This window comes from Natator depressus, chromosome 7 (genome assembly GCF_965152275.1).
Source record: "Natator depressus isolate rNatDep1 chromosome 7, rNatDep2.hap1, whole genome shotgun sequence".
NCBI classification, from domain to species: domain Eukaryota; kingdom Metazoa; phylum Chordata; order Testudines; family Cheloniidae; genus Natator; species Natator depressus.
The window spans coordinates 45,239,019-45,253,194 of NC_134240.1; the positions used below are offsets into that span (position 1 = coordinate 45,239,019).

The 14,176-nt window shown below is 41.6% G+C and overlaps 1 protein-coding gene across 6 annotated transcripts in view; it reads left to right on the forward strand.

Moving 5' to 3' along the window:
* Window positions 1-14,176, forward strand: part of DOCK3 (dedicator of cytokinesis 3) — a 628,721-nt gene that overhangs the window by 440,226 nt on the left and 174,319 nt on the right. For all 6 annotated transcript variants that reach the window (XM_074958290.1, XM_074958294.1, XM_074958289.1 and 3 more), the window contains exons 11-12: window positions 1,866-1,926; window positions 2,795-2,942. In XM_074958290.1, the coding sequence (XP_074814391.1) occupies window positions 1,866-1,926; window positions 2,795-2,942 (209 nt within the window). The remainder of the gene's footprint in view (window positions 1-1,865; window positions 1,927-2,794; window positions 2,943-14,176) is intronic.

The following is a 14,176-nucleotide window of genomic DNA, read 5'->3' on the forward strand; positions in this document are numbered from 1 at the left end:
TTATAAAATATGATCTTTGCTGTAGTTAGAAGTGTAGCTGTCCATATGCATTTATTTTAGCTGTACTTCTATATTTCACTGTCTGTCTGCATTGCTATCATAAACCTCAATTTTTGAGATTTCCTCTCTCAGATCACATAGGACAGAAATCTGCCATGCAAGGTGACAGGTACGATTCATATTTTCTTTTCAACAAAAAAACAACCCTTTTTTAATTCTCTAAATTGATTTTAAGTTATAAAATTGCAAAATCAGAATTTCTCCACCTTTACTAAAAAGTGTCTTTTCTTTTCTTTTCTTTTCTTTTCTTTTCTTTTCTTTTCTTTTCACAATGGCTTTAGTGTCATTTCACTTAGGAGTGATTTCATTTTGAAAATTTGCTACTGAGAAATGAAGTTGAGTTTTTTTATATTTTACAAAACTTAGTAGTAGAACAAGCCACCTTATTGTATAAGCAAACCTAATAATGCTATAACATTCTCTCACTCAAACATTTCGGAGTATGCCACCATCACTAGGATGGAGGCCATAGTTTAATTGAAGGGAAAGAAAACACGAAAAATTTGAATCCACAGCTGTTATATTAAAATAACATTAAGGGTCAGACATAAGCCCTCATAGCTGTTAGATTTGGAACTGAGGCTGCTACAACATCCTATTCTCATCTTGTTAAGTCTAGTGATTGTAAAATGCCTGGGGTTTTTTCATCTTGGGTCATCAAATGAAGTGAGACGACTGTTCCCTCTTACTAGGAACAATAAGGATGAGTTAAGTTACAATTTTATTTAGAATCTCTGTAGGTATCTTTTTCTCCTTTTAGTATTACTATGACTTTTTTATATTTAATATAGTAACAGAACCAAAACCTCATAATTTTCTAAATATTCCATGAATGACAACTATTTAAATGACTCTTAGACACTGTTTTCTTCTTTGAGTACTGGTCCCTGTGTGTATTCCATTGTGGGTATGCATGTGCTCCATGTGCCTGAGAGAGAGAGAATTCTTGCAAGCAGTGTCCGTTGGTCCGCTCCTGTGCCCTTGCCATCCTCATGCTTTGCACCAAAAATATAAGGGGCAGGGTGAACTGACCACCGCTCCAGTTCCTTCTCTACCATGAATCCAATCATTATCTGAAGCAGAGGGGAAGGAGGGTGGGTAGTGGAATACAGATAGGGGCCACACATCTCGAAGAGCTCCAGTTACAACCAGGTAAGTAACTTCCCTTTCTTCTTCAAGTGGTGGTTCCTATGTGTATTCCACTCTGGGTTTTGACAAGCAGTAGTCCAAGAGGAGAGTGTGAGGATGCACAGTATGGCTGCTTGTAAAACTACAGCCCCAAAGGATGTGTCAGTGGAGGAGTCTTGGACCAAGACATAATGCCTCATGAATGCATGCATGGGATTCCATATAGATGCCCCGCAAATGGCAAGTGGCTAGCAGACAGTGCGGGGCAGTGCGGCAGAGCTGTCTAATTTCCTGATATTGTGTAGTACTGCAGCTCATAGATTTCATCTCAAGTAGGGTGTGTTAGGATCAAAGCGTTAAATACATGTTTGAAAATGACTGTTGACAGAATTCCAACATAGTTTCCTCACCAAGGTAGACAGTTGATTTTTGTTTTTTCTTTTATAGAACTCTGCTAGCCAAAACATAACCTGTCTGTGCCTAATTTTTCTTCATCCATAACCTTCCCACCTTTGTAAAACAGATTTAAAGATGGAAGGAGTTAAATACGTGAAAAATATTACTATTTATTATTATTTGTGGGGTGTGTTTGTACGAGTAATTTTGCAGACCTGCTTTAAGGTCAAAAGTGTGTTGTGTTATTTGTTTTAACTTCTATTTTTTTTCCAATTTGTTAGGATCTCAGCAGCAAGGATACGAAGAGAGACTTGTACATAGTTGCACATGTAATTCGAATAGGTACAGTATGGTTTGCTAACTAAATTTTTTTTATATTAGCTCAAAATGAAAAATATTTTTAAAACCTATCTTATACTGAATTGACACTATGATCAATTTAACCAGTTAGAAAGCTCCATCACAGACCCTACCTCTTTGTAGAAACAGAATTTCAAATCATGGCATTATAGATAAGTGTTAATACATTTTAGTAATTGCTAGACAGTGATTTTCTTGATCTGGAACACAAGACTTGGGTAAATACCCCTTTGGAAAGAAAAGATATCAGTTTTATCGCGCACCCTTCTAAACTTTGCACACAAGATGTAGGAAAGGGGGAGATAAAGCTCACTTTTTGGAGAGGATGTCAACGTACCTGGTCATTCAGAATTATAAATCATTTGCAGATGGATAAATACAGGGAACTCTTTTTTGTTGTGTGCCCAATGACCATAAATGGCAATAGCAGCTTTTTGAGAGACACTCTTAGCAAAAAAACCTGCTTAATGGGGATGCATTTAGCCAATGTCAAGGTGTTAAGATATCGGTGTTTTAATTGAGAAGAGGCCAGATAAATATTTCTTGTATTTGTGTTATGTACAGTATTTTATTTCTAGTTTTTTCAGGCTGTTTAAAAATCTCATCTCTTAATGGGACAATAATTTAATCAGAATAATAGTCAGTCTACAGAAATGGCCCAGTTAAAAAGTTTCTATGTAACAATTGACTGCATAATTCAAACATATAAGAATATGAAAAGAGGGACACAGACAGTTCTATACTGTAGTTTGTACTGTATGTATGTATACACACTCACATAGAGACAACAGAAAGATAAGAGCAGAGAGAGCAACTGCATGTTAATTTCTAACCAAGCTGTCTGTTTCAGGTCGCATGCTGCTAAATGATTCCAAAAAAGGCCCCTCCCACCTACATTATCGGCGCCCCTATGGCTGTGCAGTATTGAGCATCATGGATGTACTTCAATCAATCTCTGAACTAAAGGAAGAAAAAGATTTTGTTCTCAAAGTTTACACGTGAGTAACTCACCAGAGGGAGAAAGAAATTGCGTGAGCGATTAGTATAGGTTTATGTGTCTTAATACTACATGAATACGCATGTGCCACAAACCAGAGATTCAGCACTGAGCTATAAATGACATGTAAAGGACTTATAATTTTTTGTGAGTTCCTCTCCCTGACAGGTTAGCATGACCTGCTCTTATGCGTACAAACAAATAATCTAAATAAATCTCTTGCAGAAATGTGCAAGTGTGTGATGCTTACGTTGATGAATTCTCCAGCCTTCTAATTCATTTTACTTAGCTGGCTGATGCTAATGCTGAGCTCTTTAAAGAATAACCATTGTACCCCACTTTTTAGATGTTTCTTTTCATAGGGAAGCAAACTTGGGGATGAGGGGGGAGAGCATGAGCAGGGAAGTTTCTACTTACCCTTGCTTTTTCTTACAGCTGCAAGACAGCTAGTGAGCCTGAGGGAGATATACTAAAACTACATGCAGCTTCATTTTAAAGATATGATGTTTCAGCCAGGTTGCATGACAAGAAGACACATTTTGGAATATTCCTTGAATATATATCACTGGGGAGAATTCATAAACTGTTCTTTTTCCTGTTTCTTACTGATGTTGCTCTCAGTGCTACTAAGCGTAAATTTTAAAAGCTTAAAGAATGGCTAAAGCGGTATTCTGCAATCTGGGGGTGAGGGAGAGAGAAGCCTAGGTTTGGGCACGAGGGTGCAGGGAAGAGGAAAGGAGCAGTAAGGGTGGGGAAAGCTGCATGACCATAGATCCACTCTGAATGTCCGCTGCAAAAGTGCTGCTGTGACTAAATCATTTGGCATCTCTTTGAAAAACTACATTCCTTCCCTGCACTTGAGGCTGTTTCCTAATGCACATGGCTATAGGAGCCACTCATGCATACCCGACTACAGTTTTAAGAAGCACATCATCAGCTGAAGCTTTGTCTCTGCTCCCACAAAAGAGTACGTCTTCAGGAGCATGTGTCCAGGCTTACAGATTTCTGATGGACACCCCCACTTCTGGTAAGGGGAGAAACAGGCAGGAGGGTGGTGGCCAGGAAAAGGCAGCAAAACATAAGAGAGCAAAAATGTATGAAAATGGAAAGCAGAAAAGGCGGGGGGAGATGAAGGGGTTAAAAAAAAGCATGTAAACAGGGAGATTAAGGGTTAAAAAGAGAGACTGGACAGAAAAAAGCAGAGATCCTGCCATGCCATAAAGGGTTGTGGGGGCTTCCATGGAGCCCATAGACCAGTCTATCGCATATAAATAAAAGCCGGGGAACCACTGGGTTAAAGACTGAAATGTTGACTGTCTTTCATAATACGAGTGAAGACTTTGCTGATGGAAAAGCATGAAAAGTTCAAGCATATTTCTATTGCTCAGTCAAGTTTGTATATTGACATCTTATTTTGAACCTTTAATATGCAGTTTACTTCTAGCTTTAACTTCAGTGGCATCATCTGCCTTTGACCTGCTTAAGATAAATCTATCAGATTCTCCAGGCTAAACTGAAATTGTCTGTTTGGCTTCTATTCACAACTGCTCACAGAGGCTGCTTTATTGGATCAATATTGCTTTCTGATGGTTAATTAAATAGAGAACATTGCCAGTTATTTCCTCGGTGTGCTGGGATTGTTCTTAGACTGTCACTTTGCACAGGAGATCCACTAGTAGTTTACCTTCATCTTTTGAAATATGCTAATCAGATTAGTGAATAAATGCTCACACACACCTGACCCAAGACTTCCTTCTACCTGCACATTCCCATCAATATTCAAATTCCATTTCATACTAGTGTTTGAGTGACAGACTTTTTGAAAACATGCTGGCAGGTTTAATTACCTTAAAAGCAACCATGCATTAAAAGCTGCAAAAGCAACTGTTCTTTTGCCCCTGATAGATTGTTTTGCAATAACAAGGATTAGTATTTTAGCTGTTGCTTTCAAAGGTTTACAGTTTGAAATATTTTTAATTTTAAAAGGTAAAATACTCAGATTTTCGAGGTTGAAGGTGCTTTCTTGTTTTAGGAGCATTAATAGAGATTAAAATATATGTTTAGTTTGGGAATTATGGCAGTAAATTCAGATTATTTTCAAAGTGATTTGCTTGCAGTTCTGAAATTCTTTAGTAGATCTGTGTGGGATTTAAATCTACACGTACTTTCAGTCTGTACAAGCTATACCATGCATTTGTTGTTGAAGGGCTCTGTTAACACTAGCTGTAGGAGAAATGATAGATGGATGTTGTGTTGGGTCAGAGGTTTAGGTGTCAAACAAAGTAAGGCTTTTGTACTGCTTAGCAGCTGATGGTCCTGCAGCATTCAGTAAGGATGCTGAAAATCGGCAAACATAAAATTTCTTCTGGACAACTTGCTCTCTGAAACAAGTGAGAAAATATTCATCAGTTCTCACAGTCACCACCTCTTTAAATAACAGAAAATGATAAAATGTGCAGTAGCTCATGCCAGCTTCCATTAAAGCAGATTCAGTCAATGGTGCACGTCTCCTTCAGTCATGTTTGTCTTTTCAAATACCTTTTGTTTAGATTCAGTTTTGTGTTCTTGTGCACTGTGCCCACTTCAGGACAAAAAGCTATTCATCTGTATTAGTAACTAAGGGCCAGATTTTTAAAGATATTTAGGTGCCTAAAGGTATACACAGGAGCCTAGTGGGATTTTTCAAAGCTGCCTAACTCCCATTGGGACTTAGGCACCTGGAACTTTCAAAAGTGCCGAGGTGCATACATCCAATGGGAGTTAGGCAGCTTTGAAAAATCACACTGGGCTCCTACCTGCATCTTTAGACACCTAAATATCTTTGAAAATCTGGCCCTAAAGCATTGTCTGCGTTTATAATGGCATAATATAACTTTAGGAACCATAGTATAATTGTATACTTTAAACTGTGTACCTTCCTTTCAGTCTATCAGCAGTTTATGTATCTATTAGAAAGTTGTGAATGCTAGAAGGAAGCTAGATTTGAAGATAAGAATTCTAATTTCTTCTTCCTCATTTAGCAGAGACACCACCAGTAGTACAGGATGAAGTGCTCTATCTTTCTCTTCAAAAGTATCAGGATTTAGAATTTAAAATTTCACATGAAGAATTGTGCACTCTGTTTAAACATAGCCTTATCCTAAATGTACATTGAGACTTTGGTTGGTTTTTTTGTTTGTTTGCTTTTTTTTTTTAATAAAGCACTATACAATATTAAAGTAAAAAATACAAAAGTTGCAGGGTCAGATGTAGTATCCTGATGGAATCCTCACTATTTTACTGGTGGATTTTATTGTTTTCTACTCCCTATGTGGGCTGGCATACCATAATTGAATTGATGCTTGCACTGTACCTAGAAGTATGTGTCATAGCATCCAGTGTTGTCATTTCTCTTGTGGTGTATACTGTTTCTTTTGACCTACATTTTATATAGTCTATATTATAGGATATTTATATTTCTTTCATATTGCAGTAACCCTCATAAACATCACTGTTTAACATGGTACAGATTACCCCTCAGACCTCACAATTATTTAATTTCTTTTCTAAATTTTAAATGAATTTTTTTACTTATGAAAGATGTTGAATTGACAGCGCTGGGAACTGAAGTCCTCTATTTAACCACAAATCAGATAAAGCATGTTAGGCACTTCCCTACACTGCCAACTACTTCTGTGCTTCAACAGAGCTCCCATAAGTTTCTTTTCAGAGTTCTATGTGAAGTACTAGTAATACATGCAGTGACCTAGCCAGATCCTCCCTACCTATGACCAGGTGCTCACACTTTTGCATACCCAGAATGGCCAATTCTTGTCTATATGCTGTTTCCACAGCCACCATCACCCCACCCTTCAGGCTGCAGCTTTACAGCTTCAATTAATTCCCTGAATGGACCTGGCAGCCAGAAGGTTGTGCATAAAGTTAACTTTTCCATGGAGAGAGAAGGGGAAGTCATTTGGCCCCATTGACTGCAGAATCAGACAGAACTGCTGTTGGGAAATAAGCACTCTGGGTGCTGCATTAGCCATATGCACCTGGGTCAGGAAGAGTGGCTGTGTACATTTGCATGGCCCTAAGGTCACTAGCCAGTTTCAACCTTGGCCATAAGGGGCCATTCTGGAGCAAAAGTGTCATATGGTTCTTGGTCTACTCAAGATAGTTAAGTCCCAGGCAGACTGCGAAGAGCTACAAAAGGATCTCTCAAAACTGGGTGACTCAGCAACAAAATGGCAAATGAAATTCAGTGTTGATAAACGCAAAGTAATGCACATTGGAAAACATAATCCCAACTATACATATAAAATCATGGAGTCTAAATTAGCTGTTACCGCTCAAGAAAGAGATCTTGGAGTCATTGTGGATAGTTCTTTGAAAACATCCAATAAATGTACAGCGGCAATCAAAAAAGCAAACAAAATGTTGGGAATCATTAAGAAAGGGATAGATAAGAAGACAGAAAATATCATATTGCCTCTGTAGAAATCCATGGTACGCCCACATCTTGAATACTGTGTGCAGATGTGGTCACACCATCTCAAAAAAGATATATTGGAATTGGAAAAGGTTCAGAAAAGGGCAACAAAAATTATTAAGGGTATGGAGGCTGCCATATGAGGAGAGATTAATAAGACTGGGACTTTTCAGCTTGGAAAAGAGACTACTAAGGGGCGATATGATTGAGGTCTATAAAATCATGACTGGTGTGGAGAAAGTAAATAAGGAAGTGTTATTTACCCCCTTCTCATAACACAAGAATTAGGGGTCACCAAATGAAATTAATAGGCAGCAGGTTTAAAACAAGCAAAAGAAGTAATTTTTCATACAAAACATAGTCAACCTGTGGAATTCCTTGCCAGAGGATGTTCTGAAGGCCAAGACTGTAACAGGGTTCAAAAAAGAGATAGATAAATTCATGGAGGATGGGTCCATCAATGGCTATTAGCCAGGACGGGCAAGGATGATGTCCCTAGCCTCTGTTTGCCAGAAGCTGGGAATGGGCAACAGGAGATGGATCACATGATGATTACCTGTTCTGTTCGTTCCCTCTGGGGCACCTGGCATTGGCCACTGTCGGAAGACAGAATACTGGGCCAGATGGACCTTTGAACTGACCCAGCCTGGCCATTCTTATGTCTCTCTGCCCAGACTATCAAGCTGGCCAGTTTGGTGGAGATTTTATGATGTGGATATCTGTGTGCTAAGAGTTAGACTGACACTACCAATCCATTGCAAATGCTATAGATGCCACTAGATGGTACTAACTTTCAGTCACTATCAACTTGGGGTGGATTCAGTCCTGTGACCTAAAGATGAAAGGTCTATATCTCATTATCTATCTGTTCCTCCTTTTTTTTTAATTGCAGTTAAAGAGTTAAACGAGTGAGCTTGTCAACCTCTTTTGCTCCATTATTACTCTTTGGGTGCATCCTCCCAGGTCCTTTAAGTTTAACTTAACACACACAGGGACATAGAATTTCTGTGTTCCAGCAGTCCATCTAGTCAAGCAGTCCATCTGGTACTGTATTCTGTTTACAACTGGTCAGAACCAGAGTTAAGAAACTTGCAGCAGGCATATGTGGAATAATCTGACCCACATATAAGTCTCATCCTGATTTCTGTTAGTTAGTGATTGTCTTAAGCTCTGAAGTACAAAGTTAATATCCCTTCCAAAAGTTATATTTTCATTAATAACAACATCTCTCGATATTCTTGATATCCATATAAATATCCAATTGCTTTTTGCATTTTGCTGATTTTTTGGTCTCAACAACTTTGTCTAGCGATAAATTCTACCGTTTAACTACATGTTGTGTGAAAAAACATTTCCTCTTATTAGTTTTGAATTTTCCACTTTTTATTTCATTGAATGTTACCTTATTCTTTTGTTACACACACCGTGCAGGCCTTTTAATAGAACAGTGTTCTGTTTCTGGATCTTGACCTTTTCCCCACTCCGAGACAGCTGGGCTGCACGTTTCTTCCTCATATACTAAAGGAAGTTCAGGCTTAACAATACTCTTTATGCCTTCATGGAAGATTCGCAGTGTTCTCAGCCACCATTGGATTCCCCAATCCTGGAACTGGTGTATTATGGACAGATCCCCTCAGCATAAGTTAGAACAGTCTGAAGGCCTCATACTAGCAGTCAGGGTGGTGCTCCCAGTGTAGAGGAAGCTGTGGGTGGGAAAATGGGAAGAGACTATGTGATAAAGAACGGATTTCTTGTAAACCCTTGATTAAAGAATGAATGAGGTGAATTTGTGGTGAAAGTAGGTGTAGGAAACAGTCTTGTGGCAAAAGTAGCAACTTGGGTTGAGATCTAGTGCGGGCACCTTAAACTGTTTAGGAGTTGTCTGGGTCTGAGGGTGGGAGAAAGCTTTTCCTTTGCAGCCAGAGGAGAAGCGTGTATAGACACAGGGGAAAGAATTGTTGCCTGAGTAGAGCAAAAGTTTGTTTTGTGCTTCTGGTTTGGCTGGAGCCTGACAGCTTTAGCAAGTCTCAGGGTATGTCTACACTGCAATTAAATACCCATGGCTGGCCCGTGTCAGCTGACACGCACTTGTGGGACTCAGGCTAAGGGGCTGTTTAATTGCAGTGTGTAGATCTTCAGGCTTGGATTGGAGACTGGGCTCTAGGACCCTGCAAGGAGGAAGTATCCCAGAGCTCAGGATCCAGTCCAAGCCCGAACGCCTACACTGCAATTAAACAGTCCCTTAGCCTGAGCTCCGCAAGCCCAAGTCTGCTGTAGACATACCCTCACAGTGTACAATTGCCATAACTGAGCTACTCAGTGTAGGGCCAGATAAGCTTTTTCAGATGAAGAATATAGGAAATTCAAATGAGACTGAAAGGTATATAACATTTAAACAGAGATTTTACAGGTGTGCAAATCAGAATGATTATACAAAAATTCAGTTTATGTTACCGTTCTTTTAGAGCCTGCCTTCTTGTTGTTACAGATTTATGTCTGAATAAGATAGTTCCTCTCACAATCCAGTTTTTCCTGCTTCTTAATCCTGCAGTCATGTTATAACCTTGCAAAGAGGATATAATACCACAGCTATAAGCTCATTACATAAACCATGAAAAGATTTACTTTATTAATAATACATTTTAATTATATACCCATAAAACTATTTTTAAAATGAAGTAAAAACTAATAAATCTAAATGTATACATCATTTCTTATTTCACTTTTCCTGGTCGCCTGTATTTTTATATTTCTGTATGGCCTTTTTGTCTTTAATTCTTTTCTCCTTTTACCTTATCTCCACTGGTTTTCTTTTCCCTCTTCCCTTAAAATTGTAACCCTTCTGCCTGTCAGAGTTGGCAGCAACAAGGGCCGGGTTCAGTATCTAGGGGTTCCATTCCAATAACACAATACAAAACCGGCTCGAGCCCGCACCCAGTGACCTGGGACAAATATATACCACCCCCGCTGGGCGCCTACAAGAGGCAGTACTTCCCCTCTCACAAGCACATAGTCTGAGTGTAGCAAAAAGCCTTTTAATAACAGAAAGAAACAATGTGGCATTATGTTGGGGAAACACCACCAACAGGATTCATAACACAACCCATGAGCAAAAAAAAAACCCACCTCAAGCAAATTGGGGCATATTCCTTCCCTTTGGTTCTTGAGTCCAGCAACCCAAAATCACCCAAAGTCCCAAAAGTCCAACGACCCAAAAGTCTCTGTCCCTGGTCAGGGCAGCCCCAGAGTTCAAAAGTTTATCTGCAGAGTCTTACTTCCCAACCTGGGTGGAGATTGGGGTGGCGGGGGTTAAGGGGCACCTTACATGGTCCAAAGCTGACGGCTCCACCTCTCCATGGGGCTCCGCTCTGCCAGCCGCCCCATGAGCTGCTCTAGGCATCCAACAAACTGCTCCGCTCCAGCAGCCGCTCCACTCTGCTCCGCTCGCCGTCCCTCAAACTGCTCCGCTCCACCAGCCGCTCTGCTCCGCTCGCCGTCCCGCAAACTGCTCCACCATATATTTTCAGGCTCCCCCACTACTTAACACTCAGTGATTTCAGCTCTTAGTATGTTTAGCTCTTTTGTTATTTCAGCTTGTAGCAGGGGAGCCTCAGTGCTGGTGTACCATTAGCCCAAAGTGAATTCAGCTCAGCAGCCTGTAATTAGACTCCTTAATGGAATCAAAATTAGCTCTTATATTCCACAGTGGAGAGAGGAGGAAGTGCAATTAGCATGCAAGGCCCTTACCAGGGGACCCATACCACCAAGTATTAATACCTGTCCCCAACCTCTCTCAATTCACAGGGTTTTGGAACCCATGTCCCTTGCCTAGCGAGTGCTACTTAGTTGATGGCGAGTCCCTCCATCATAACAAAAGGACAAGTACAGTTCCACTGTCCTTGATTCCCATAATCAGGGTAATAACAATTTATTCTTCCTGCCCCAATAACAGAGACACTAGGGATCCCACAGCAGCCAAAGTGACTATATGGGCAGCTATGGCCTCATTCTAGGCGGGGTGGGTGTGCCTATGCAAATGAGATCACCCCTGAAGTTCTTTTCCACAACTTGCGACACCTCACCACCAGATGTCAGGGTGGAGCTCATCCTGACTCTGCTTACAAAATGATCTCACTTTTTTTTCTTATTCCTGCTTTCAGTTTTCCTTTTTGTCTTCTCTTCCACAGTCCTATTACTCTCTCCTCCTTTTTCCTCATCTGACACCAAACCTTTTGGCTTTAAAATTCCTTTCTCTCATTGCAAGTATATTGCCTAAATGCTTTTCCTCTTGCAACACTCCTTCATTGCTGTTTGCCCAGCTGGGTAGAGCCTTCATTTTACTTCTGCCCCCACAATGTTTGACATTATAGCCTAATGTTGTGTGTAAAACATTCACCATTGTGAATTTACTATGGAAGCAACCAGCGAAAAAGGAAATTTGGACTGCAAAGGAGGAATTTTTTATTTAAATAGAAATATATTTGATCACTAGTAAAATGCCCAAAGAAAACTATGAAAAGTTTATTAATGATGAATGTATTTAGGTCTAAATTTTCAAACTTGGATGCCTAATATTAAGCAGCTAGAACCAGATCCTTGGCTTTGGCCAAAAAGTATACAGTGCAACTTAAAAGGGTGGTTGGTGCAAAAATGGCTTTAGGCTTTAGGTATTTGTGATACCTCGGTTTTGGGCCAGTTTTGTCTCAGGGTATGTCTACACTACGGAATAAGGTCGAATTTATAGAAGTCGTTTTTTTAGAAATCGGTTTTATATATTCGAGTGTGTGTCCCCCCACAGAAGTGCATTAAGTGCATTAACTCGGCGGAGTGCTTCCACAGTACCGAGGCTAGAGTCGACTTCCGGAGCGTTGCACTGTGGGTAGCTATCCCACAGTTCCCGCAGTCTCCGCTGCCCATTGGAATTCTGGGTTGAGATCCCAATGCCTGATGGGGCTGAAACATTGTCGCGGGTGGTTCTGGGTACATATCGTCAGTCCCCCCCTTCCCTCCCTCCCTCCGTGAAAGCAAGGGCAGACAATTGTTTCGCGCCTTTTTTCCTGAGTTACCTGTGCGGACGCCATACCACCGCAAGCATGGAGCCCGCTCAGGTAACCATCACCGTATGTCTCCTGGGTGCTGGCAGATGCGGTACGGCATTGCTACACAGTAGCAGCAACCCATTGCCTTGTGGCAGCAGATGGTACAATACGACTGGTAGCCGTCCTCGTCATGTCCGAGGTACTCCTGGTTGCCTGTGTGAGGTCGATCAGGAGCGCCTGGGCAGACATGGGCGCAGGGACTAAATTTTTAGTGACTTGACCAGGTCATTCTCTTTAGTCCGGCAGTCAGTCCTATTGAACCGTCTTATGGTGAGCAGGCAGGCAATATGTCCTTCTGCACCGTCTGCTGCCAGCCAAAGATGTAAAAGATAGATGGAGTGGATCAAAACAAGAAATAGACCAGATTTTTTTTGTACTCATTTGCCTCCTCCCCTGTCTAGGGGACTCATTCCTCTAGGTCACACTGCAGTCACTCACAGAGAAGGTGCAGCGAGGTAGATCTAGCCATGTATCAATCAGAGGCCAGGCTAACCTCCTTGTTCCAATAAGAACAATAACTTAGGTGCACCATTTCTTATTGGAACCCTCCGTGAAGTCAACCCTGTAAGCCGTGTCCTCAGTCGCCCCTCCCTGCGTCAGAGCAACGGCAAACAATCGTGCATCTGAGTTGAGAGTGCTGTCCAGAGCAGTCACAATGGAGCACTCTGATTGGGCTAAAACATTGTCGCGGGTGGTTCTGGGTACATATTGTCCGGCCCCCGTTCCCTCCCTCCCTCCGTGAAGGCAAGGGCAGACAATCGTTTCGCGCCTTTTTTCCTGAGTTACCTGTGCGGACGCCATACCACCGCAAGCATGGAGCCCGCTCAGGTAACCGCCACCGTATGTCTCCTGAGTGCTGGCAGACGCGGTACGGCATTGCTACACAGTAGCAGCAACCCATTGCCTTCTGGCAGCAGACGGTACAGTACGACTGGTAGCCGTCCTCGTCATGTCCGAGGTGTTCCTGGTCGCCTGTGTGAGGTCGATCAGGAGCGCCTGGGCAGACATGGGCGCAGGGACTAAATTTTTAGTGACTTGACCAGGTCATTTTTTTTAGTCCGGCAGTCAGTCCTATTGAACCGTCTTATGGTGAGCAGGCAGGCAATATGGATTGCTAGCAGTCCTATTGCACCGTCTTCTGCCGAGCAGCCATGAGATGTGGATGGCATGCAGTCCTTCTGCACCGTCTGCTGCCAGCCAAAGATGTAAAAGATAGATGGAGTGGATCAAAACAAGAAATAGACCAGATTTGTTTTGTACTCATTTGCCTTCTCCCCTGTCTAGGGGACTCATTCCTCTAGGTCACACTGCAGTCACGCACAGAGAAGGTGCAGCGAGGTAGATCTAGCCATGTATCAATCAGAGGCCAGGCTAACCTCCTTGTTCCAATAAGAACAATAACTTAGGTGCACCATTTCTTATTGGAACCCTCCGTGAAGTCCTGCCTGAACTACTCCTTGATGTAAAGCCACCCCCTTTGTGGATTTTAGCCTCCTGAAGCCAACCCTGTAAGCCGTGTCGTCAGTCGCCCCTCCCTCCGTCAGAGCAACGGCAGACAATCATTCCGCGCCTTTTTTCTGTGCGGACACCATACCAAGGCAAGCATGGAGTCCGCTCAGCTCACTTTGGCAATTAGGAGCACATTAAACACCACACGCATTATCC